The sequence below is a fragment of the Orbicella franksi genome, chromosome 11 (assembly GCF_964199315.1).
Source record: "Orbicella franksi chromosome 11, jaOrbFran1.1, whole genome shotgun sequence".
Lineage (NCBI taxonomy): Eukaryota > Metazoa > Cnidaria > Anthozoa > Scleractinia > Merulinidae > Orbicella > Orbicella franksi.
In genome coordinates, this window is record NC_138155.1 from 17,812,807 (window position 1) to 17,839,815 (window position 27,009).

The window sequence follows — 27,009 nt, forward strand, 5'->3', positions numbered from 1 at the left end:
TGATACCTTTTGACCAATTGTATGTGTTGTTGTTTCTTCCAATGAAAATGCGTTGTGACCGTGTCCTCTGAGGTTATTTTACTAGGGGACGGGACGGTGTTTGCCAGGTGAAAGCTCGAAACTTATCGATTGTGACTTTTATCGTGAGGGTGTTTTACCGGATCTTTCTGCAGGTTCCGAAACACATTTACAGCTGCCTTTGAAGCTTAATATTGTCGGTAAGAAGCTTTGTGAAGTGTAGCGTATTGTATTATGTTGTTCGTAGTAATGGAGTGAGTAATTTCAAATGGTTCAAGTTTACGAAGCCATTTCGACATGTTCATCAGCAATCTAAGTATTGTTGATCGTGTTGCTTTCAAGCGGCACCTTCGCCACATGGCACTATCGCCAAATGGCACCAAATATATATACAGCTTAGTTGGATAGAAAATGCTATAGAGCAAAGCAAAAACAGTAGTTTCGAAATAAAGTGCAGGATTGCAAGGATTGAAATTGGTCACAGTTCAAGAAATTTGAGTTAAGTTCAGGATGTCAAGAAATCAAGTTTACCATTCTTATGACAGTTCGAACTTTCGAGCCTTTATTTTGTGTGATATTTCTTTCCTTCTATCAGTATTGGGAATGATTTCTACCGATTTTAAAGTAAGCTTAAAGTAATCTCCTGGGCACAATCATGAAAACAAATGTACAATACATTTCCCTGAATGTTCGCTACCAAGCACAGTCTCTAAAAATAAATTAAAATAGGTCACCATGCTTGCAAAAGAGATATGATGTACCAGTCTTACCCTATTTTGCCAGGTCTTATAAATAGTACTATTCATGTATTTTATCACTCCACATTACATTTTGCGGTGGCTGGAAGGTACAGTTTTTTTTATGAACTTTGATAGGCATACATGACATTTTGAGCACAAGGAACAACATAATAAACAACTTAGGCAAAAGAATCTAAATAATCCAAATGACATACAATCAAAGCATTCCTCAAGTTGTTGGATTTTAAGGTCTTAATTTATGTCCACGAGTGATCATTTTGTTTTTGATGCTATTAAGTCTGCATACGAGCCAAGTGGCCCACCAGGCCGGAGCTTATCCCGGTTTCTGTAGCATGAAGCGACTAGGAGTATTTCTAGTCCCCCCTGGATGGGATGCTAGTCCATCGCAGGGTTACCCCCAGCATTAAGTTCGCTGGTACCCATTTATACACCTGGGTGGAGAGAGGCACTGTGAGAGTAAAGTGTCTTGCCCAAGGACACAACACAATGTCCCCGGCCTGGGTTCAAACCCTAACCGCTCGATCCGGAGACGAGCGCACTAACCATGAGGCCACCGCGCCTCCCACTTGATGCTATTGAATAAGTGTAAAATTCTGCACTTGAAAGGTTCGCAATATAGTGCTAAGGAATCACCAGTAAAGGTCAGGGTTGTTTGTCCTTCTTTTCTTCTTTTCCTCTTTTGTTGACTGGCTACCTTTAAGCTGTTTGTTATGAAGCAATGTTTTGTAGACACGCAGTGTATATAGTCATCATGTGAGGCTGCTTCAAGAAGTGCTCGCCTAGGGTTCCTTTTCTATGTGGCTGGTCCAATTAGTACATAATAGGGATACATGCCAATGCCTTGTCATGTCTTCATTAGGTGACATTGCCATTATCTCTTTGTGTCAGCTCTTGTGTGAGGAACATTGCCTTTCTTGTTATCTTCTGGAGAATTTATTCATGTTTTGGATACTTGGGTTTTTTGTGTTCTTTAATGTAAAAACAATTAAAGAAGGGGAAAACGGTTTGTTTATCTACTTGTATTTTTGTTCTCAATGATGTCTTTTATCACTTGGTAAATATGATGTAGTTTTCACCAGCTAAACTTTGCCACTAGAGATTCAGTGTGTTCTGTTTTGGTTTCACTGTCAGTTGAAATAGACTTTAAAAACCTAGGTCTTGATAAGATAGTCATACTCTTGCAGTTGTTTCTGATTGAAATTTGTTTTCTTTTAAATTTCTCTTTTCTGAGGAACAGCTTTTAATCTTCAAGGCTGTATGTTTTTTTAAAACAGTCAGTCTAATGTAAAGTATAATTGCATTTTTGTGATTTTGTGTTTATTAACAATGCTTTGAATTTCTATCTTGCAGTAATGGATGATCATCATGGGTTGGATGAGGGAAAACATACACAAACCGAAGAAAGTCTTAGTAGAGAAGGGACTAGGGATGGTGACCATCAGCTGTTACTATGATATGTATCAGTTGCCATGTGTTGATAACTTTTTTAGAGTTGTGTCTTGCCAAAATAATTCATTTTTTTGTTACCTGTACGTAAATGGGTCTTAATTGTAATGGCAGCACTTTCTCAAGAATTTTAGGGCTTATGTCCTAACTTATATTATGCTTCAATATCTGGTTAGCTTATGAGTTTTTTCTTGTACACTAAGTACTCCAGCAATACTAAGAAGAACATTGTAAACCAAATGTGTTAGAGAAAGCCAACTTATAGTTTTGGCTATTATTTTTCAAAACACATCTTCTTCGAACCTGGATAAATTAGCCAGTCTCTAATTTTAATTCCTTTTCATCCCTGCTATGAAGGCTTAAAATTTAGCACAGAGAGTGTTTAGTAGATGGAGTTTCAAAATCTTAAGGAAGAAGTGATTGTACAGTACCACTTTAATGCATAGCTTTATATCCCTGTGTATCCATTAAACTAGTCAACAACCCATTGTCCCCACTAGAAAAAAGTAATGTTTTTAAAATTGATATAAAATAAAATTCTCAACTTACCAGTAGTTTGGGAGGTTCTGTGGTATGTTATAACTTATAGGTCAAGGTATAGATGTATGGCAGTGGTACAAGCAATTTTTGTTGCATGTTACACAGAAGATATTTGCATATCATATGTAGCTACTTAAGCATTTGTTGCGTGCACATATTTTTTCTATTCTTTGTTGTGACTCTTATTTAAAACCCCAGAAGCTGTGGACAAGACAGCTAGTAGCAAGTTGAGCTTTCTCTGTTAGCAAATAACAACCTTAACTTTTGAAGTGCCATTTACAAAGTAACCAACAGCACTTTAATGACAAAACTGGTAAACCATACATGTACAATTGCCCCTACTGTATTCTACATGTATACTTACAGCCTGCAAAGCACTCACTTTCTTTCCTGCAATGGTTTGGGGCACAGCAAACATAAATGAATTAAGAGAGGTTGGGGAGTTGAGGAGGCAGAGTAAAGAAACTTTTGGATGCCGCAAAGCTCTTAGAATGAGCTTGACGGCTATTAATGCAGTGTTCGACACTAGCTTTCTTGCTAATTTGCCCTTTGGGTAACTATAGTTCTGTTTTTTTGGTTCCCCATGTGTCTTTTTAGTTGCATACCTAGTAGACTTTTGTTGCCCATTAGCACTCATGAGAAAATTTCAACTTGCAGAAATGCTCAACTTTTTTATAAACTTGCCTTGTTGTTTTGGTGTTGCAACAGTGATTCATTGGGTGATTACTCAGTCATAGAGCACATCCCTCACAAGATTTTAAACATCCACGAACTGTGCCCACACATTTTGATGAGACTCCACTTTTCTGACGAATAGACCCAGTGAAGCACTTTTACTGGTCAAATACGATGAACCAATTGTCATGAATGAAAACATAATTCATGCCCTGAAGCACATTATTATCATTAATATTATTGTTATTATTTTTGTTGTCATCGTTGTTGTTGTTTTTAATATTGCTTTTTTTATTTATTGTTATTGTTATTATTAATAATTGTCTTTTTAACCATACATAAAGGAACTGCAAAAAGATGGCTCAGCCTGTACCTGTAGTACCCATTTTGTATTTGTAATCATAGAGTAATAAAACTGCTTCTCTGCCTCACCAGAGATCAGTCGGGGAGTAGCTTACAATCCTGACAACAGTGCTCCATTTCTTTTTGAGTCACAACAGTAAAACTTGTAGCCAAAATATTGCAGTACCATGCAATTTGTGTGGAAAGACTTTGACACAAAAGTTATTTCCAAATACTGTTGCAAAATGCATCTTTGAAAATTCAAGGAGGTTATAGTGTTTTGAGAACTAGGGATTAATGCTTTTTATGGTTCGCACGATCACTAATCAACCAGCCACTTTGATTTAGCAAGCTTTGGAGCAAGCTTCTCACAAAATTTGGGTTCATGGCTTGTTTCGGAAATGAGAGTCAATATGTAGAAACTTTCAGTGAATGTTAGAGTTGAGTTTACATGTCTTTGACTTAATACTTCCGAACTTCTGCTCAAATGATTTCCCCGAAACTTGGGCATGGTTTGTATTAAGTCAAAATAAGCTGGTTCCAGAAATTGAGTTAAAGTATGCCAGCAAAATTTTTTTTCACTGGTAGTGTTGTTGTCCAAAAAATGGGGTCCAGTCAAACACCAGTAAGAATAAAAATATTATCCCCAGTAAATGATATTAAGTAACATTATCACAGAGTGAAAGACACAATATTTCCCAAAATTTCTTAACCAACGCTTCAAAGCCCCAAAATTTATGTTGCAAACGTTGACAGGGGTGAGTGTGTCCAGAATAACTGCAGTGCCACCTTAATAATGATGAAATGGAATCAACAGAATAACCATGATAAGAATGGTGTTATCCTTTTGATACAATAACAAACAGTGGGGCTTGACTTTTCAAAATTACAGAAAAACTCAAATTGCATCCAGGGCCACCAGGTCATAATTTTCAAGCAACATAGATTTAAATAGAAAGGAATTGTTAGCCAAATTAACTTTAACATTTCTCTGAAAAGAACATCCAGTGACATTTATAGGAATCACACTGGACAGAATGTCTTGTTTTCTAGTCATGAACGTTGACTTCGCAAAATGGCTTGGGTTAGAGCCTTGTTGCACCAGGCTTCTCGTACATGTGAAATAGACTCTCTCTTTCAGAAACAAAGAACAATGATTAAAACGTTCCTGTTAGGGAATGGCTTTCCTAAATCTGTGGCTTCTAATCTTGTGAGGTGTTTCAGACACAGTAGCTCAGAACCTAGAACATCTTATCCCAATAACAACAAGACTATAAGTTTAAGGATTTTAAATTCTAATGTGGGGTTTGGGACTGGCACTAGTTTTGCTAGCCTAATGATATAATTTTGAAAGCAGATGGGAGCTCCTCTGGGAGCCTGTCCAGGAATCCCCATCAATGTCCTAGACCAAAAATGACATGTACTTTATTACTTCACCTCATACTGGAAGTAAGTGATGTCTGAACAGTTCATTGAAGTGCCTTGAAACCAGAACCAGAGTATTAACAATATTACAAACAACACAACAAAGAAAGTACAGGATGCAAAACAGAGCACAGTGATGCATACCCAAATGCAAGTTAATTTTGAAACCAAATTGAAAATTGCTATGTAGAATGAGACGGGTAACTGCAATCACAACTGGTGGTTTGCTATTTGCATGAAAAATTAGCAGACATTAAGTTGAAGGAAGTGAGTTTATAGAGAAATCCATTTGCATCATATTAATCAAAAACTGTTTTTCTTATTTAGGTATAGAAATACAGTATGTTAAAAAGTAGTTTCTTAGAAATCGATTTTGAAATAAAAACTAGCGCTAAAAAGTCACGACGTTTCGACCTCTCCGAGGTCATTTTCAAGTGAGTGAAATTTTCTAAATTAGCATATAGCCATAAATATGTTAAAAACAAGTTATAATAGATAAAAATGTGGCGAACGCTAAAATGTGACAAAATGTGAAAAAGTGTTAAAAATATACAATGGAAAAATAAAATAATCTTAGCAAGAATTGCTCTAAACAAATAATTTGGCACGAATTGAATCGCACTGTTTGTTTAGCGTTGGTTTCAGTTCTTTGATAAAAAAAAAAAACATTTCAAAAATAAGGCAGTAAAATTTGTTCTGACACTTTCTTAAGATTCGAAAACTCTGTGCGATGTCTTCTGGCTCCATATCGTGCTGCTCTCTGAGGTGGTTTCCGATTGCCGATCCTTTGTGTTCTACAATTCGTTGGTGTAGGTGTCGACAGGTGTAATCGACATAGCCTGCATCACACAGGCCACACTGAAATGAATACACCACGCATTGTTGACTTACAAGAGACTGCTTGTCTTCCCTGACCTTAATTTCATCCTTGATCTTTCTACTTGTGTAAACTGGGCTAATATCTGCGTTAATCTTCTGACTGAGGTCAGCCAGCTGTTTACGTATTCTACGTTTGCAGATTTCTGGTCCTTGTAGGGCAACACGCTTCTGACTGGGGCTTCTCTTTTATCAGCCACTCGGGTATGTGAGTAAAGGTAAAGAATCCGATCCCACCGATGCGTCGGCCGACACATCACCGACGCGTTGGTTGACACACCACCGACACATGGTTGACTGCACAAGGTCGTCAGGAGAGCGCAGTCGGGAGAAGATCTCTTTAAGGCGTTCACATTCCTCATGACAAAACTTCCACTTTCAAATACTGTATGCATATTTATAATTTAAATTATAATAATATTACTGTTGTACTTTAGATTATAATTCCAAAGCTCTTTTTAAAGACTGATTTCAGTTTCATTATGTAGTTTGGTGCTTTGGACCCAAAACAGCAGCCTGAAAACGGTCCTTGTAAGTTGGCAAGCCCTCGAGTAGCCAGGAAGTTTCAAGAAATGGTCCCTAAAGAAGCAAAGGGCCGACTTCAGACACAACTTAAAGCTAGTTTCAATTAGTCCAGCAAATTTATTTGACTTTCCATAGGAGGAAGGTAAATTCCTAAAGGTAAACATGAAACGAATTACTACAAATAACTAACCGAAGACGGCAGAAAACTAAGAGGAAAATACAAACAGACGATAAACTAAACGGCTTACCAAAATGCTGGCAACGGAGTTCAGGGAACCAAGAAGATACAAGTGTACCAGACGATAAACTAGCACTAAATGAACATGAAAGGATAACACAAATATATACGCAACGAAATTTACATACGACGCGAGAAAAAAAGCATGCAGAATGTGAAAAAATACATTAACATACGGAACAAAAAAGGACACAAAGAAAACACGAAATAGCCGTAACAGGCCCCTTCACAGAAAGTGTCAGTTTTCCACAATATTGTTGTGTCTATTAATGAAGTAAATCCCTCTCCATATTTTTAATAGCCTTGCCAAACCATACCTGGAGGCATTAGATGATATGATCGATGAGGAGGAGGGGGAGTTAGAAGAAGACGAAGAAGAAGAAGAAGAAGAAGAAGAAGAAGAAGAAGAAGAAGAAGAAGAAGAAGAAGAAGAAGAAGAAGAAGAAGAAGAAGAAGAAGAAGGAGAAGAAGAAGAAGAAGAAGAAGAAGAAGAAGAAGAAGAAGAAGAAGAAGAAGGACAAGAGGATCAAGAAGAACAAGAGGAAGGGCAAGAAGAACAAGACGATGATGAAGACCTCTACAGAAAGTTAATAGAGGATGAGTTTATTGACAGTGATGTAGAATAATCAGTATTTTGTAGATTCAGTTTTTAACTTTTTATCAATATTTCTTTCACAGATGTATTAATAAGTAGTAATTAAGTAAATAGAGGATGAGTGTGAAATTGTTTTGGTTGTTCTACATTTACAACAGCTTATTCAAATTAGCCCAAGCTCAAAGGCTGAAGAAAATATGTCATTACTTTTTTTACTAAATGAACCACAAATCACTGTGTTGTCGGTGAATAGTTTGTTGGATCTAGATTTAAGGGACAAAAGCGTGACAGAGCTTTTCATCTTTGTAATAAGAACCCAGTCACAGTCGTGCATGACTAACTGTGGCCACCTTCCTTGGTTTAAATAAGCTAATCAAAATGCGTGAACTAGGTATGGTGAAAATATTAAGCATCATGTAACCTGTTGGTCAGTCGACAACTCCTCCTCTCACATTTCTTTTCATAATTTTGGATTTGCCAGGTTTGAATGGAAGCCATAAGAAAGTTGTTGAAAACATGTCAAAAAATGATGAAAAAAAATTAGTTTGGTGGCCTGTGTTAGAAGAGCACCACTGTAAATACAATGATAAGTATTATTTTAGTATGTCCAAAAGGCATTTACCTGTCAAAAATAGAATTTCTCAAACTAATTCTAACTTTGGTTATTTTGCCTTTGTAACAATACAAATCTCAAGATTATAGTGGTTTTACAACACAGGCTAAAAACAGGCCCTAAAATATAATTTTCGAAAATGGATAAAGCAACGGTTTGTATCATCCGTGAGCATTGCAGGTACTTCAAGCCAATTAATTCAAGGTCACAAGTCAGATTGTTTTGGTTCGCCCGTGTGTAGAAAGATCTACATGTATAAGATTCCGGTTGATAGTGATAATGGTAATTATACCTGCTCATGAAAACACCAGTTGTGTAAAGTCCAGTCTAGCCATAAATTAAAAAAAAAGATTTGTAATCTTCTTTGTCATAACTGAATTATGTTATTGAACTAGTATGAGGTCCGTGTTGGTAAAACATTGGTCGAGTTCTTCACCTTGCAATGTTATGGCGAGATCCATAGACTTGTAAAAAAAAAGAGATACCCATATCAGTATCCGATGTAAGTTTCATTCCTTGTTCAATGCTAAATTCCTGAGTGGTATGCCTACAAACGAGGACTAACAATAGAGCTATAAATCAATGAACATAATAAATCCCTCTAAGATTTTCCAACCGAAACAAGTGATAGGTTGTTGAGGTATCACTGAATTCCTAATTTTCAACTTTCTGCTTTCATTTCATCGTTTCTCCCGGTTAATAACAGGCACCCGTTGTAGCTAGTTCCAGCCGATCCCAGGAATGCAAATCTCATTAGCAGTCAGTGCTCTGTCTGATAACCATAACGAGTACTTTTAAGGGTATCAAGTCTTATATCGGAGATTCGGTGATATTTCTTTCTAAGAACAAAAACTGAAATAGTGTTCAACACAACCTGCCTCAGCACGTTTGCGAAAATCTATTGGTTCCCTTCAGAGGTTTCTTTAAGAGCACTCGGCTAACCTCCAGGTACGATTTCCGTACAGCTCCAACATTAATTATGTATGCAACTATGTCAAACTATCACATTATACTCAAACAGCAATCGTGAAAAGAACGAGTCAGTCAAAAAATTGCATGCACAATTAATGTAAGGGGTGGTGCGAAAATCTTGCCAACCTCCCTGTCAAAATAAGAGAGCGCTCCTCTACCAGTTTTGTCCGCATAGTATAACTTCTACTGACAGAATCGCTATGATAACGATGACAACCACAAAGCGTTTTGTGGTGTATTGAATAGGCCACAAAGCGCTTTGCGGTGTTTTGAATAGGCCACAAAGCGCTTTGTGGTGTGAAAAATTGGAAAAACCAAGTTATTTCAGAAAATAGCTGTGAGATATTTGCGAGTCAACGAGCCATCCAGTTTTCAATGTTAAATCCCAAAATAAAACACCACATAGCGCTCTGTGGTGTTTTGAATAGGCCACAAAGCGCTCTGTGGTGTTTTGAATAGGCCACAAAGTGCTCTGTGGTTTTTCGACTACTACTGCTGTTTTGTAAAGCAAAGCGAACTAGGAACAGTTAGAAAGCACTCCGGCCATAAAATCTACTCGACAAGAAACTTTCTGCCGTGTAATAAATGTTCGATGCTACAGGAGACGGCTTACCCAAAAAGGTTCAGTCAGTCAGCCTCAACAAACCTATACTGAGAAGAGGACTTTCGCGAACCGGATTTCGTGTGAGTGACAAGATTGGGAATAGAGAAATATTGCGCAGATTGAGTGGTAGTTTTACAGCACCGAAACTAAAATTGGTTACACTGCTTCTCAGAAATTTTCTTTTGCCTCTGTAATATCATTGAACGACCTGAACGATTTGAGAATAAGCAAAGCGCGGAGTTTAATATTGGCTGGCCGGGAACACGCAGTTCGCAAACCGGAGAGCAACCACTGTTTAAATCTTCGATCGAACTTTCATGTTGAATTTGAAACCGAAAATACACTAAGCGGTCAATTTTCGATAGAAGTCTTGTAATGTAAATGCAATTCTTGCGAATAGTCGCTGCATATTTACGTTCAGAGTTACTCTGGTTCAGAGTAAAGACATACAAAGTCAAATACTGCTTCCGAACGCTACCCCTCCAAAAATCAATTTTGCTCGAAGACCGAACTGCAACGGAGTTTAGTTACCAGTCTTATGCTGCGTGTTATTAGATAGAACGCATGATATGATTGGCTCCGTATATCACATTACGTCAGAGGACATGTCTGCCACATAGGACATAACTGCAATGGTACACCCTTTCTGGCGCATTCTCGTCCCCATAGCCCTTTTCGCCCCTCTTAGCCGGAAGGGCCTTGGCACGAGAATCGTGGGGCCCTTCGATTCTCGTGCCAAGGCCCCGCCGGCTAAGAGGAGCGAAAAGGGCTATGGGGACGAGAATGTTTCTGGCGGACACAGGATAAAATAGGTCCGCACTGCAAACATGTGTCTAGTGCAGGATTGATAGTTTACATGCAGATATTGTTATACCCTGAGAAATTTCTTGTGATTGATGTAATTGTGGGTTCTAAACATATGTTTGTATTTTGTCATTATTCATTCCTATTATTGGGTTGAAAAGCTTTAAAAGCATTGAAGTGTTGTTTGCCCCATGGAGGCATAAGAAATGGTTTTATCGATAACAGCTCAAGGTCATTGATAATTGTTTATGCAAAGTGGAGTATCAAGTGTTTCTTTCTGCCACTTTTATATCTGGTTGCATTTTCATTCCGTTGTTATTTTCCCTTGCCCCCACTAACTGTTCCTAGGTGCCATAGCACGAATATGTCCCAAAATGAACTAACATATATACATATGGAAACAGGTATGCCAGAAAAGATGGCAAAGGAAACATTTCTGAGGTTCACCTCACATTTACATGTTTACATGGCTAGAAAACGCACTAGTATTTTTATTTCCTAATAAAATTATGATGATGCTATTATTAGAGAGTTTATTGATAACAGTATTTGTTGTCAATTGCCAGTTAACTACCCAGAACTGCTAAAGCTGGTTAACGGGCAGATTCACAGGCTGTCTCATACCTGTAGAAAGAAATCAAAGAATGAATGTCGATTTAATTACCAACAACCACCTATGAGGGCAACCGAAATACTTTATCCTTTGGAGAATAATACACCTCGACACAACATAATGCAACACGAAGACACTTGCAAAAGCCGGAAAACTAAATTAAATAATTTCAATGAAGGTGAATGTATAACATTTGAGGATAATTATACCGGCTTACTGTATGAAACAAAAGGAATAAACCTGTACTGAAAAGAAGTATCACAACAGTCAGATTCCTCCGAGCGATAACCTATACAAGGAATAAAACAGCCGAAGTGTAGAATTTGTAAATTCGAAGGTCTGTATTTTGCGAAAAGAGCTCTTCGAAGACTGTGACGATATGTAACAACAGTAACCTCAAACGGTTTGTATGGTAAACCTTAACTTAACCAAACTCAAACTCTGTTCAAAAATCATCACTGCATCGTGTTGTATCTACGAAAAGTGTTAAACAGTCGGAGAAATAAGTTACATGTCGTTACAGTCTTCGAAGAGCTCGTTTCGCAAAATTGTCATGGAATGCTTAATTACATCCCATAGGAACAGCATGTTTAGAATCATATTTATTCCGTAACACTCGATTGTGTGATTTGTATTCTTTCATTACGTAACCAGTTCTGTTCAATGCTTTTGTAATTAGTCCTTAACCAATAGTTTTCTTTTCCTTTCTTTGATTGTAACACCTTGCGTTTGCATATTTAGGGTTTTTTGGGGTGATATGTGTTGAGAGGTTTTTCTGTGTGTAGAAGAAGCAGGTTGAAGTGTAGTTACGAGCGAGGCTAGAAAGTGGCAGGAACACGTCCGGAAGCACATTTTCATTACTGAGAAGCCATCAGTAAACCATTCCTAAATTCACGACAAAGAGCCATTTGCCGGGGAACGTGAGTGCTAAATAGCTGGTCGAAGCAATCGAAGGACAAGCGTAAAGTTCTGTCGAAGCCATCGAAGGAGAAGCGTAAAGTTTTGTCGAAGTCGGCCGTTGTAAACCGGACAGCTGGAGTAAATCGGAGAAGTCAAGTTGAAACATACCGGACTGAGTGAAGACGTAATCGGAAGAAGTAAGTTGAAAGGTGGGAGTAATAAACGGGAGTTTGAATTGGTTCGTTGTGTGTGTCATGTGTTGGTGGAACGTTGTTGGGGTCAAGTTCATGGACAAGGACTTCAGACGCAAGGTGAACTGAACTGAACTGAACTACGGAAACGCCTATTTTTTTAGGGAATATTCTTGTAAATATATTAAGTGTACTGAAGTATTTAGCTTGTTTATTATATTCTTGTAAATAAATTAAGGTTAATTATTTAGCTTATTGTATTATTGTTAGTTACCCTATTTAAAGTATAATGTTATTTTTGTGTAATTGTTATAATAAATGCTTGTAGACTTAGGTAGTTGTTGCGTGTTTTCTCGGGTTCGTTTATGCTTAGTTTTTTTTTTGTTAGAGAGAGCCCACCTTTGTGGCGCGGTTTCGTCACAAAAATACAAATCTGTAATTTGCGAAACGGGGCACTTCTAAACGCTTGGCTAAAACTCTTTGTTAAAAAATTATCACTGCATAGAGTTGTATCTACGAAAACTTAGAGGACTTAAAACTTGTGAGTGCTGAGACGACCACTTTTGGTAATAAGAAAGTGCTCTTTTGCTCGATTTACTGGCCAGATCCCGACGACGATCCAGGCTGCTGGTTGGAGAAATTGAATAGTTTTCTTGACCATGCTTCTGACACATACGAGAATATGGTAATAGGAGGCGACCAGAATCTGTCCAAAATCTCTTGGGACTCACTAGAAAACACTAGAGGCATGTACGGCCCCGCAAATGACCCCGCCCGCAAATGATCCCCAAATTGTACCGCAAATGATCCCAGGACCGGAAATGATCCCTAGATTGTACCATAAAGATCCCGGACTGGAAATGGTCGCCTCGCCATAAAATTTGGAAATGTGAGGACTCGGAAATTTGGACAGTAGATTTTAAATTCATGCAATCGCTTTTTTTGTAACTGTGAAACTCAGAAAACCGTGAACATTTTGATTTGATTCCAAAAGGTTAATTTGGTACTAAACAATCACTATAAAGTTCAGGATACGCGAGAAAAAAACCACAACCAATAGGCCACGTTCGATATATCGATATTCTAACATCGATCCGAGACTTTCGGGTCAAAATTGCAATTTTTTTAAGTTTCCTTTGTCTTTCAATTCCCAAAAGAGACTTGGATACAAAGAGAACACCAGCAAACATAGAAGTTTGTCCTGAAAGCCTCGGAGCCATGTTAGAACGTTGATATATCGAACGTGGCCTATTACCGCTGGTGTTTGCGTTTTAGTTTTCTCACGCTTGATTGGCTTTTTCCTTGCTACACAATAATAATCCTTAAATATTTCTAGTATTCACGGTTTTCTGAGTTTCACAGTAATAATACAATATTTTGATACAACAGGTACTATATAAAACGCAAGAAAATGTACAGTATGAACGATTTGAATGCAAATTTCACAACTTTAAAAATGATATCCAACGTTACGAAATCCTGTGTTTGAAGTTTGTAGTTTAGCTGGATCCTTCCCTGAATGACTTTATTGGGTTCGGGCCTGAGATGTGCGATAACACAAGATGTTCTCTATATCATTAAATTTGGAGACAACTGAGAATTCCCAAGCGGATTGACTACATCTTTACTACTGTAACTAGCACCAAGGAATCTTAGAGACTTTCGTGGGAGCCCGTGGCTATCTAGGACGCAAGTATAAGAAGTGTACAGGGAAAAGTTCTAAGCGGTTAATTAGATGGCAGAGGCATATTTGAAGATTCATGTTTCTTTTTGTAGTGCGTTTCCTAAACGAAAAATTTATGCAGTCGACACATGTCAATTTAGTATTTTGCGCAGTATGATAAACGTTTTTTATTGCGGCTTTTATGCCTGAGGTACTTGTCTTTTCTTCACCTAGGATAATTAAGAAAATATGTACTCATCCATAGACTTTTCATAGAGTCCACGCCATTCCTAACTTTTTGCGGTGGAATCAGTTCCGGTCCCGGGATCATTTGCGGTACAATTTGGGGATTATTTGCGGTACGAGAATCATTTGCTGGGTCGTACAGGTCTTAGGTGTCTTTGGGGTCAGTCTTAAGGGGTCTTTGTTTTCAAGACACCCGGTAAATATGAAAATTACCAACAGTTCGTCACCTGGGTAAAAAAATTGCGATTGAATGCAGAATAGCTTTCTTGTAAATACGTCTATTTCTCGAAAACCACTCGTTAGAATTTCACGAAAATTGGCGCGAAAATACTTTAGAAAACAAGTAACTGGAATATTGAAAAAAAAAATCGAAATTTAAACGAGCCAATTCTAGATATTCCAGTTAACCTTTTACAAGGAATAATTAAAGATCTATCTGTTAAACTATTATTAAAATAGTGTTAACTTGTAAGCATTGATACAATCTTGTTGCATGGAAATGAAAAAGAAGCTCTAACGAACAGATTTTCTGCAAACAAGCAAAACCGTTTTTAAAGGCCCGTTTATGTTTATTTATGTTGCCATGGCATACGTCAGCTTAGCTATTAAACATCCGACGTTTGTGTTGCGTGTTACCATTTTTGGCGACCAAAGGATCAAGGGTTTTAGAGAAAAGGGAGAGTAAAACACAGGTATCTAAATTGTGTTCGGCCACCTTAATACCGAAAGTAAAATGATAATTTTTACGAGGGGACTACTGCAAGGTTTCAGACTTTTTTTTTTCAGGTAAATTTTGTATACAGTCTGTACAGTCGGCAAGGAGGTGGAGATGATTGACGACCACCAGAACTTAGGTTTTGTCAAGATGTTTTTGCGCTGAAGTCCGGTATGTCCAAGGTGGTCCTTTGACTGTATATGAAAAAATTCTTGTAGTATAAGTATTCTAGAAAGTTTGTTGGACATGACAAACTTGCACTGTTAAAACGGACTCAACGTCCTTTGTGGAAATTTAACAGACATGGTGATGGACCCTGAAAGCCAAGACCCGAAAAATTAAGACCCTGGGCTTTTGGGGTCTTATCAGGAGCCATAATCGGGGACGGAGACCGTAAGCGCGCGCCATTTCAAGTATTGGGGTTGTCCCCATGATATGGGACAATAATTCTATTTTTAGAACAAATTGCGCCATCGCGTGCTGTACACGCGCGTACATGCTGCGAGGATTTCTGCGGATGTCGCGCGGAGGAAATGGCGTCCGAAATTCCCGAAATTTTTCATGTTTTTGGCCCACAACTCAACGCGTTTACGTCTGTTGGAATTTTGCTTAATTAAGTATTTTCGTCGTAAGCTGCTCCAGTTTGATCGGTGAGTGAAGTAAGACTGGGTCGAATTTAGGTATGTTCCGCTTTAAGCTTATATATATCGCTGACCAAGTTGTGTTCCGACGGATGCTTCTTTTACAGGAACTGTACATTACTCCGCTTTAAATTTCACATATGTTGAAGATTAACACCTTTTCCATTACACAGCAAAAAAAACTAGCCGGATATATTTAGATATAGCAGAGCTTCAGGACTTCATGGTTTCCTAGCTCCTCTTACCGCACGCTTGCGAGGAATTTGCCAGTCTATCGCGACCGAAAAGTAAAACAAAATAATTGCTAGTTTGAGTTTCGCTTGAATTGTAAGCAACGCTTGATGTTTCATCAAGGCCCAATAACTTTACGTTCGCAGTTACTACTCAGTTTTATTTGTGTAAAAATCCAGGAAATTCTCTGTTGTCGATGAATGAGAGCGCCCGCCGATGCGTGTTTTGTACAGTCAGTAAACATGACAAATTGGACTTCCGCCGCACTTTCGTGTGAAAGCGTACATCGAACTCAAACAATAACTCTATAGTTTTTAAATATGTTTAAGATTGATAAATGTTTGAGAACATATTAAAAGCTAAGCTGGAAATATGTGAATAAAGCAGAAATAATCAGCAAAGTTACAATGACGCTTTCTTTAATCAACTTCGAATAACGATTTCGATTTTGTTGATCGAGTTATCAAAACTCCTTGTCTATTTTCATTTTCGCAGTGTAAAACTTCACTATGCTTATGTTGAAGAAAGACACATGATGTTAGTAGCCTTTTGTGCGTTCGTAAAAGTTTTTGCAGCATCTCAGCACAAAAGATAACGAAACAAATCTTTGTCAAGATTTGTTGACAATAGACCATTTTACAGTTGTCTGCTCAGTGACCTGGCCTTTGTATGGCAGCGAGGCTAGAGTTGACCTTGTTTTGATACAGACCTCACTGCTTTTGTCATGTAAATGCACCTAGTTAGCATCAGAACAACTTGTTTTACACAACAAAAGCAGTGAGGTCTGTATCAAAACAAGGTCAACTCTAGCTTCGCTGCCATACAAAGGCCAGGTCACTGAGCAGACAACTGTAAAATGGTCTATTGAAAACACCGACTACGACTTGAAAGTGCACGAGCTGCACTATGCAAATGAGCTAATTGTACGCGTCAGACTTTCCTTTCAAAAACTTTTGCAAACTCACCAAACAAACAGAAACAATAAGAAACCATCAAAACAGGTTTTGGTTATGATTAACCATTGTCTGAGAAACTCACAAATTAACTCGATACCAGAGTAGAGAGTTTTCTTGCTATATTCTTAAGTCAGAACAAACGCAAAAACATACGCGTAAGCTTACAACAAGCGCGAGCAGATCTTATTATTCATTCCCAGCGCGAGGTCGAAGTCTTGTTTTCGACCCTGAAAAACCCACCTTTTCCGTTAGCTCAGAGCATAAAACTACATATAAGCGCCCTGGTTCGTATTCCCTGCCTTATTCCCTGCCATCGCGGTGAAAAATACTCAAGAGAATCTCGCGCAACGTGACAGCATCCACGCGAGAGCCCCCGACATGTGCGTGGATCCGCGCGGATATATGACGTCAGGATAGCGCAATTTGTTCTAAAAATAGAAAAACTGTCCCATATCATAGGTGCGCGCGGATCCCAAGACTTACGGTCTCCGTCCCTGATTATGGCTCCTGGTGATAGCTAATAAAGTGACAGCTTGTCACTGCTAGCAACACAATCATCATCATCATCACCATCACCACCACCACCATCAACATCATCGTCGTCGTCGTCGTCGTCGTCGTCGTCGTCGTCGTCGTCGTCGGGGTAGTCATCATCAGCTCCTCTTCTCCGTTTGGAGATTGGAGTCAGCAAAGAAACGTTGAAATCACTTATTAGCCTTCCATTGATGCCAAAGCAAGAAAACTATGCTAGAAATTATTCTCCAGGAAACAAAACCATTTACACACCGTTTACCTTCAAGGGCAATAAAGAAGTATATTTTAGACATATTTTCTGAAACACTAACCCTCAGCCCTCATTTATAAACGGTTCCAACTTTTTAAAATTGTGGAAGGCGCTGTAGTGCAGTCGTGTTATTCTAGGGAGCACTAGGTCTAAACTGAGGGAGATTTTAGTCGTAAAGTTGATCTCCCTAGCTCAACGAAAAGACACATCCGAACACTTTTGACACTTACGCGGTTCACTCTTTTTCGCCTCACCATAAGATGGTGGTTCTCCAACCTGTTGCGAGCCACAAACTCTTTTCACACAGGACCCTACAATCGACAATTCTTGAGAAGAAAGTGATGCCAGCAACAAAGAACGGAATTCTTTAATATTCTTCACCTTTGTGTACATGGTTCGCAAAGTTTCATTGGTAAACCATCGCCAAACTTAATTTCTTACTCAGTTAAAAACTCAAGTTAAAAACTCAAGCAATTTGATGGGAAAAGTCTGCGGTCGAGTCTATGTCCAGTTTCAAAAGGAATAGGTTTTTTACCACATATACACTTTGGTGGAGAAAGGCTCTTTGAGAGTTAAGTGTCTTAGTCACCTCACCCACGGACACAACACAGTGATCCAGCCCAGACTGCTTGGTTCGTAGTCCAGCGCTCCTCCAAATATGATACGTCATGTTTAGTTTTGTAGCAGGTTTGTATTTTTATTTTCAGCGAAAGCTTTCTCTTCGAAATTTCCCGACATACACACATAGAAGAAGGACGTAAAGAGAATCAAGAACAGTTCATTTGTTTCACATTGAGTTTTCAGAGTGTTTATTGAGCCATTTTTGAACTTTATTTGTTGGTGACTGTTCGTCCGACGGGGGATACCAAGTAATGGCTGGGAGGCCCTGTGTAACAGGACCGCGCTTGCGGCTGTAGATATTTGTCTTGTGAATTTTCCTTTCTACCACCTGCGAAAATAAAAAATACCTTCAACCCAAAATACCAGCTATATACGTTATAACCCTCATATACAATTCTTCCTCCCCTTCTGGCTTCTGGTTATTGACGCACCTATGTAAAAAACTCTTGGGCTCAGTACTTTTTCTGGAATTTTTGGGGTAGACAAAAGTGCATGTGTATGTCATGTATATATTTATTTGTTTAGTCTCCACTTTAGTTCTTCTAGAGCCCCGCAACAACAACTGGAAAAAATAACGAAGTGGTTTCCAATGAAGTACAGCTACACCTACATGTCTTCTTTGACTTCTACAGGAGGTTCACTGTGAATTCGTCTTGTCTTCATACTGTATATGGATACTGACGGCAGTGTACACATATACGCATTACGGACCTATCCTCTCATTCCTGTCTCTCCTTTTGTTCCGTACACGATCCTCGCTCGCATTTTGCTTCCTTCACAGAACTTTTTCAGAACAACTAAGTAAGACTTGCTGTGCAATCTCCGGGTCCGTTAATAATCTGTCTTTAATAAACTATACCTTGATTCTTGTCGTTAGATCGTGACACTCTTTGGCAGTCTCTTCTATCTCTTGTTGTAGATTTACAAGGCGTTTTTTCTCTTTTTGTTGTTCTTGATTTATTTTACGGTCTTGGGCTTCGAGTTTTGTTTGTAGATCCTGATGAAAAAATTGTACAATTTTCAACAACAGCACCAATTGTTGAATTGATTCCACTTCCGACATCACGGCATCAATAAATCGTTAGAAGACAGGAGAAAAAAACTAAAGAACCTTCTCAAAGTTATGCTGGGTTATCAGGTTGGTTTTACTCCGGAATTAAAGGATAAAACTTACCTCAAGTTTTTCATCTTTCTTTTCAAGTTCCCTGCTGGCTTTTTCTATTTTCAGTTCCAATTCCTCTACGCTTGGAAGTTTCGAATCAAGTTTTACTAACTCTTCGAGTTTTTTGCTTTCTTTCTCAAGTTGCATCACTTTCTTGTTTTTCTTCCTGAAAATTAGTAAATCATTACCATTATTATTATCGATAGTCTTGTATGTTTTTATATATATGTACGTTTTTACTCAATTAACCCACACAAACTCTTTAACCTTATCCCCGTATCAACGGGATTAATTGAAAGGCTCTCAGTTTAAACAATATTTCTAAAGTTGCCGATTGTTTCCCTTCCAAAACGAAAACAGTCACACTATTCTCTAGTCATCAAACATCTTCGGTACATACAACACTTACACAACACAGTAAGCCATAACCAATTTCCGTTTGTTGAGAACTAGCGGACGCGATCAAACCATCTAAAACCCTTCTTTCTCCGGTCTTGAAAAGAGGCAGTACAAAAAAAGAGATGTTTTGTGGAATGGGAATCACACCAAATACATGACAGATGACTTATCAATAAATGGTTTTAATCCAGGAGTACTGATCAGTGGGAAACCAACTATCGGCTAAAACACAATCAGGGTGGCAAAGTAGGGGTCACTCAGGTCAAAAAATCAACTTAACAATATCTTTGTTTTTCATGCATGGTTTGCAAATACAACATCTCTTCATTACTTCTCTAAAGTACCTCGGGACATTCGCATCATCAGAGATATGACCAGTCAATTTTGGGGGGTATGGACACTAAAAATCTAGAAAATCAATAAGCCAACCATAATTTTCTTTTTTAACCAATTTTATGTGTTTGCCTTGTTGACTCCATTTCTGGTGCAAAAGCTTGCATAAAAAAGATTTTGTCTTGCAAAAAAACACAAGAAGTTCAGAGCTTGGTAACTAGGCAAAAAAATGGACAGTAGCTGAAATTGCATAATTTTTATGGAAATGTCACAGGAAGATATTTTAAAACTCTTTTAAGACAAAAAAATGCCTGTTTGTGTCATAAATTGCACTTGAAGGCACAGGGGGGAACGGACACTACTTTTTGGTAATTCTGGCCATTTTTTTTGCAACAATTAAAAACTAAAAATCGCCATAAATACCATATTTGTATATTATCCAACCACAACAAAAAACATGTAGAGTTTTTTTTACATTTAGTCAAGTGACTCCTTAAAATCACATACGGACACTACAGGATTTTAGCGACCATTTAAGTCTCACTTTGAAGTGCTGTAGATTTTTTTACAACTCAAAAATTTTAAAATACCAAGAATATAAGTTTCAAATGCACTGAGAGAGATATTTCTAGTGATGTAATATTTAACGTTTCCAACAAAACTTCATATTTTGGAGCTAAAGGTTCTAAAATACCATTTTGCATAACGTGGTATGGTTAAGCAATTGGGCTGCAAGTCATACATATAAATGAATCCGTCACACAAAAAAAACATATTTATATACATATTGAAATATCCAAATGATTAACCCTCACTTCCACACAATGCACAATCAAGCTACAATGAAGGAGCCAAAAACTGACAATTCGAAGTGTCCCTCCACAAAGGTAAAATTCAGCTTATTTTTAACCCTTAACCCCGAGGGGGGCTCCCACATAAAAAGGACGGGGGTGCTGGTCGGAAATTTTGAAAAAAAACCCAAAGAGGTACCAAGATCCTGCTTTGTGAGCTTGGCTTGAAATTGTTTTCATCCCTCAGAGGGTCCCTCAGAGGTACCAATTCTAAAACAAAACATCATGTGCCGTTTTTTGGGCTCAATACCATAAAAGATAACACAAAAGCTCCCGCTGTCAAAGTTTTGAGGTTGAACACCCTAAGAGGTACCAAAACTTCTTTTTTAACCCCTGAAGAGTATGAAGAGCACCCCCGTCCTTTTTAAATAGGAGTTCCCCCGGGCCCTTAATCTATATATATATTTTTGTCAATTTGTATTATAGATGCTCTTTTGCATTCAAAATGTTTGTTCCTGAACACCTTTTATGATAAAAGTCCGAAAAAATCAAATGAAACAAGTCTATTGCAGATTTTCAGCCCATAACGTAGACCCTGTGAACTTTATCACCCTGATTGTGTTTAAGCCCTATATAACAGATTCTTTCGCACTGATACATGCATCACATCGATTTTAGTTTAATCGTCATTACTGCCTTAAACATGTACAGGAGAGCGTTTAAAAATGCTTATTCAATGATAAATGAGTAATAAATAAATCATTTTATATTACGCATTGCATGCTGTCTCATTTTGAAACAAGGAGCAAAGGCAACTCATAAATAGCATATTGACTTGTTACTCGCCTTGTGTTGGCCTGGGCATCAACACAATTCTCTTCACTGAATCTGACGTCCTTGCGAAAACCTTTCAGTGACAGATTTGCCATATCTACAAAATCATGCCTTTCATGAATTTTCCTCTTTTGTGATCTCTGGAGTCGTTTGAGTGCTCTGTTCTCATCCCGTAAACTTTCAACTGTCTCACTAAGATTTTTCGCTTCGAACTCGAGACTCTTTGCTTTGTGTTGTGTCCTGACAGCTATTTCGTACAGGAGTCGATCCATGGCCGATTGAAGAGTTTTCTGGGTTTGCCTTGGTGCTCATAAGCAGAGGCTTTCTTCCTCTGGCTTCTTTCCTCCTAAAACGAGTTGAAAGTTAGTTGACTAAACTTTAAATTGTTCTTAACATAATGTTACTTGAAAGCAAAACAATTATCAAATGTATTTTAGTGTAAAAACAAAACTTTCGGATAGTGAATAACATTTCCCGAAACGCCGACTTGGTTTGATCAAAGATACGATAATCCCTGCCTATAAGACGTCAAAAATAAATTATCCTGACCAAACTGAGAAAATAACAAACAATAATAACTACAGCAAACAAACCAACGAATATAAAAAATTCTCAGCCACAGTTCTTTTCTACACGGACCCTATACTGACTGATTGAAAATTGTACGCAAAGTTGATGCAGAGGGACATTCAATTTCCTCGAAAACTTCGCTGGTAAAACACTGATTCTGAAAGGATATTGACATCACTGCAAAAGGTAAAGTAATGAACGATATTGGCTGTGGCCTTTACTGGGTTTATTTTTTAGAAACCCGTTAAAATTCTCAAATAAATTGACTCGGTTAAAGGTTGGTTACAACGAAACAACGGCGTTATATTTTATGAGTGGCCACACTGAAATAGGTTATGAAGTGGGTGAACTCAATTGATGTCATGACATAAACCAACAAAATCAAAATGACAGACTTCGAGGACTATGGTCTTATTTTCTTGGTTATTTTTCACTGTTTTCGTTTCCTTCAGCTTCTCTAAACTCACGGCCAAGGTAGTCCCTCTTATTTTTAATGCGCAGTATACATAAATTTCTAAGGCAGTTCTCTCGAAATTGATGTCAGAGTATTCTATATCGCAGTCAAATGAATCGTCCTCGAATTTGGGTCTATTCGAGAAACTAGAAACCCGCTTTAGTAATATAACTGTTCTTAGTAAATGGTTTGAACCCAGAAGTATCAGTAGTTCGTATAGTGTGATCGTCCGGGTGAGGGTAATTCTGAAAAGAACTGTTGTTGGTGACTGACGTTTCGACAACTTCAGCGGAAGTCATCTTTAGAATTAAGTGAATAGTTTTTGTCAGTCGATAAGGTTAAAAGTCTGGTCCGTTGAACATGATTGGTCAGTTTAGTCATGATGGTATTGGCTGAAAGACTCGTGTAAAGTTTGTCATCAGTCATTGGTGGGTTTCGATCCGTCTATTGTTAGTCAAATTGGTCGGTTTTTGGTCCGTCTATTGTTAGTCAAATTAAGTTGGTCTGGTGGAAGTCCGTTTGTGGGTTTCGTTTCCGTCATGGATAAGTCGTTTGTAAGGCGCCGGTAGTTGTTGACATCTGTTAAGTGGCTTTTGTTCTAGGATAGTGTACCAGCTTTGCAGAGTCAGTCGTTGAAAATAGTTTGTACTGTAGGTTAAGCACTGAGCAGAGTCCCAGTCAATGTTGTGGTTTGTCAGTTGATGATGTGCAGCAATGTGATTGTTGGCATCACCATTTCTCGTGGCTCGTTTGTGTTCAGTTAGTCTCGTGTTAAGGTTTCTGCCAGTCTCACCAATGTAGGAAGCCTGGCAGTCGGAGCATTTGATCTTGTAAACTGTTCCCTGTCTGTTGTTAGGTTCGTCCCTGTCTTTCACGTTAGTCAGTAAGTGTCGTAACGTAGTTGTAGGTTTGTGGGCTACACGGCGGATATTGTAAGGCTGTAGGATCCGTGAGATGGTCTCAGAAGTACCCTTAATGTAAGGTATCGTCACTGTAGTTACTCTGTAGTCTGTAGTCACTCTGCTCAGTGCTTAACCTACACTACAAACTATTTTCAACGATTGACTCTGGAAAGCTGGTACACTACCCTAGAACAAACGCCACTTAACAGATGTCAGCAACTACCGGCGCCTTACAAAAGATTCTCCACAACGGAAACGAAACCGACAAACGGACTTCTAACAGACTGACTTAACAATACACGGACCAAAAACCGACCTATTTGACTAACAATGGACGGATCGAAACCCACCAATGACTGATGACAAACTTTACACGAGTCTTTCAGCCAATACCATTATGGCTAAACTGACCAATAACGTTCAACGGACCAGACTTATAACATCATCGACTGACAAACACTATTCACTTAACTCTGAAGATGACCTCCGCTCAAGTTCTCGAAACGTCAGTCACCAACAACAGTTCTTTTCAGAATTACCCTCACCGGGACGATCACACTATACGAATAACTGTTCTTGTTACCGCTCGTCACGTTGAGTATAAGATCTAATACGCACTTCGTTGTGCCACGGTGAACAACATCTCACACACAGACCACGCATTCCACAAAAAAGCCAATGCACGTCAATGAGAAGAGACCGCTGACCAAGGTTAAACCAAGCAGAAAGGTCAAAAATCTATTCTTATTTAAATAATTTCCATGGTCACCGTTAACCCAGACGCATCACAATTTTTCGGTAACTCGGTTAACCGAAATAAATAACCCGGGTAACTCTCATAGTGCGGCCGCGGCCATTATGAACTCTCCGAGCGCATAGATAAGATTCAGCGGTTTCTCAATTCTCACTGCTGGAAAATCGAACTCTTTTACTACCTTTATTTCATGAAAGTATCCGATAATTAATAACTGAAACTTTTTAATCAAAATTCTAGAAACCATCCATTTTAAATCCATCATGTTAGGTAGCGTGATGTTCTCCCAACTTTTCGTGTGCAACTTAATAAAAATCAGCAAAACGTTATTCCTGAAAAAGGATTCTGTAATCTAATTTCAGAATATATATTTGAGCAACCCAGGTGAACTAGCTAAACGTGGTAAGGACCAAAGTTATAAAACATTAATGAGTAGAGAAACCTCAATAAAACAAAATAACTAAACAAGATCGAGCTTACTTTATAAAACTTATGAAAGTGGATAGGAAAATTTAATGATTTTACTTCCATTTTTTTTGTAGTTGTTCAGGTTAAAACTATGATCTGTTTTCTTTTCCCATGATGATTATCTAAAACATAAAGATATGCGACACTATATTGGTCAGAATCAATTTTTCAAAGCCATCCGTTGCCATGCAGCCGAGGAATATGGTACAGACTGAGAGCAACAAAAGGTTGCTTCTCGTGGAAACCTTACCTGCAAAGATTGAGTTTTTCCTTGGTATCCGAATTTACTTTCTCTGTCCTTCTTTTCCAATATCTACTTCTGAAATTATGATCAAACTGCAAGGAAAAAATTGGCGTTATTGCTGTCTATTAGTAACTCAATTAACATAATTGGAATTATTCAACCCGCGCTATAATCAATGTTGAGTTGTGGTTGGTTGATTAAGAATAAAATATTGAAGAAGGTATTACAAAACACAATCAGTAAATCAATACGATTTGCAATGTTCTTTGTGTGTTCCTTTAAATTATTAAAAACAAGTTCTAAGGGAAATGAGAAGCGCGTTTTGAAATGACTTAGCATAGAGAATTTCCGTTCTTTGTCAGTTCAATTTAAACGTTGCTTACAGCTGAGAAAACATTGCTTTACAGCATCAACAGCAGCGTAAAGAATCTCCCCAAAAAGGGATTTATTTATTACCTCGCATTTATCGGGCTAATTATTTTAGACCAAGTAATCACTGTACATTTACGAAATTAACTTTGCAGTGCAGACGTATCATAAACAGCAGTTCAATTCAATTTCAACCGCTGCCAACAACTGAAAAAATAACCCTAAGACATAAGCTAACAAAATCTTGAGTATTTAAAATATCACAGAAAAATGCAAGTTGTCTTATTAAACGTTTCAGCGTATAGTATTACGGCTTTTTTAACGCCTGTCTCACAGTATTTTATCAAGCGTATATCATGATTCTGATATGCCCTTTAGTGTTCAGTTATAAGTCATTGTGGTGATATGAGTAAATATTAGCGGAGCTCCAGCGGCCCGAAGGGCCGCCAAGCGGAGCCCCATACTCATATAGGAAAGAGAAGGAAACCCATGAGTTGATTTTCTCATGGTTATCATGGCTAGCGGTATTGCTCGTGGGCGCGTACGCACGACGGCGACGACGACGACGGAGTCGCGCAACATGGCGGCCATACTCCAAATAATAGGTTGACAGATATGCAGCCTCGGTTTACCGTGCACTTCTTTGATATTGGATATCCAAGTTATGATCAATTGACACCTGTCAAAACAAGGTATCCGCTGACCAGTATCACGTGACCATATCGCGGGCTCAAGTTTATAGCTCATGGAGGTCAAGTGTTTTTTAAAGTTGACCGCTGACCAAGTACTGGTTTTCGATTGGATCGTGGGCTCATCCCAGGTTAACTTGTTGAAAGCAGAGCAGGATTGTAAGGTATAGTCACTGTAGTAACACTGAGGTATTGGGTTCAAGTTCCTGTTCGTTGCGTCAGCTTCAGTAGCTCGTAATCTGTCGGTATGCGTCGGTTTTCTCTACACTGTCGTTGGCAGTTCTTTGTTTTCGCGGCTTACCAAACAGTCTAGAAAAGGAAGTTTTCCATTTTCTTCGATTTCTTTAGTAACCTGGATATCAGCTTTCTGTTCTTTTAGGTGGTCGTGAAAAGCGTCAATTTCGTCTTTGTGAACGGCGGTAAAAGTGTAGTAAACGTAGCGTAACCAAAGCGGTATCGTTTGTCGGCAAGTTGCAAGGGCGCGTTCTTCCACGTGTTGCATCACAATTTCTGCGACAATAACAGAAACGGGCGACCCCATGGCTCTTCCATGCGACTGTTTGTAGTGTTTACCGTTGTACTGAAAGTAAGTCGATCGACTTACTTTCGACTTACTTTTTAAGTAAGACGCATACCGACAGATTACTTGACGAATCATCCTACAACCAGACTTCACACAAAGCCACGACTATAAAGACTTTGACGAGACGACCGCATATAGTTTGTGACACATCGGACAGCTTACGTGACGAAAACAGATTCCTCGAACATGTTTTTTACAAAAACAACAACAACGCTGACTTTCTTAGACGAAACATTTACCGACCTACTGAAGCTGACGCAACGAACAGGAACTTGAACCCAACACCTGTTACTATAGTGACTATACCTTACATTAAGGGCACTTCTGAGACCATCTCACGGATCCTACAGCCTTACAACATCCGTGTAGTGCAATGTAGTGATGAAATTAAATGTTTATGTCACTTGTGTCACTTGGTTTGAGAAAAGTGGTACAGCTAGTGGACACCTTCAGGACCCAAAA

General features: G+C 38.4%; 1 protein-coding gene and 1 long non-coding RNA gene across 3 annotated transcripts; one reads left to right on the top strand and one right to left on the bottom strand.

Annotated features, from left to right (window-relative positions):
• On the top strand, positions 1 to 9,014 carry LOC145503141 (uncharacterized). Of its 2 annotated transcripts, none has more exons than XR_014051436.1 (3): positions 1 to 218; positions 2,130 to 2,210; positions 7,148 to 9,014. It is a non-coding gene; the product is annotated as an uncharacterized LOC145503141 (long non-coding RNA). The 2 variants fall into 2 exon arrangements; XR_014051435.1 differs by having other exon boundaries at positions 3 to 218; positions 2,130 to 4,339; positions 4,398 to 9,014.
• A 5,720-nt stretch (positions 9,015 to 14,734) lies between these two features.
• LOC145502159 (uncharacterized) lies at positions 14,735 to 22,259 on the bottom strand. Its single transcript, XM_081481430.1, has 5 exons — positions 22,165 to 22,259; positions 21,523 to 21,814; positions 19,170 to 19,319; positions 18,855 to 18,992; positions 14,735 to 18,323 (listed from the first exon to the last, which is right to left on the bottom strand). Exons 1-5 carry the CDS (start codon positions 22,257 to 22,259, stop codon positions 18,162 to 18,164), a joined length of 837 nt encoding a protein of 278 aa, XP_081337556.1. The 3' UTR covers positions 14,735 to 18,161.
• Between the last annotated feature and the right edge of the window lie 4,750 nt (positions 22,260 to 27,009).

Excerpts from the sequence above, each read along its gene's own strand:
- LOC145502159 (XM_081481430.1), bottom strand. The coding sequence starts at position 22,259 with ATGTCAATATCCTTTCAGAATCAGTGTTTTACCAGCGAAGTTTTCGAG. Across the intron at positions 18,993-19,169 it reads AGAAAGATGAAAAACTTGAG|GATCTACAAACAAAACTCGA; the intron begins GTAAGTTTTATC and ends TTTTTTCATCAG. Across the intron at positions 18,324-18,854 it reads ATCTAACGACAAGAATCAAG|GTGGTAGAAAGGAAAATTCA; the intron begins GTATAGTTTATT and ends TTATTTTCGCAG.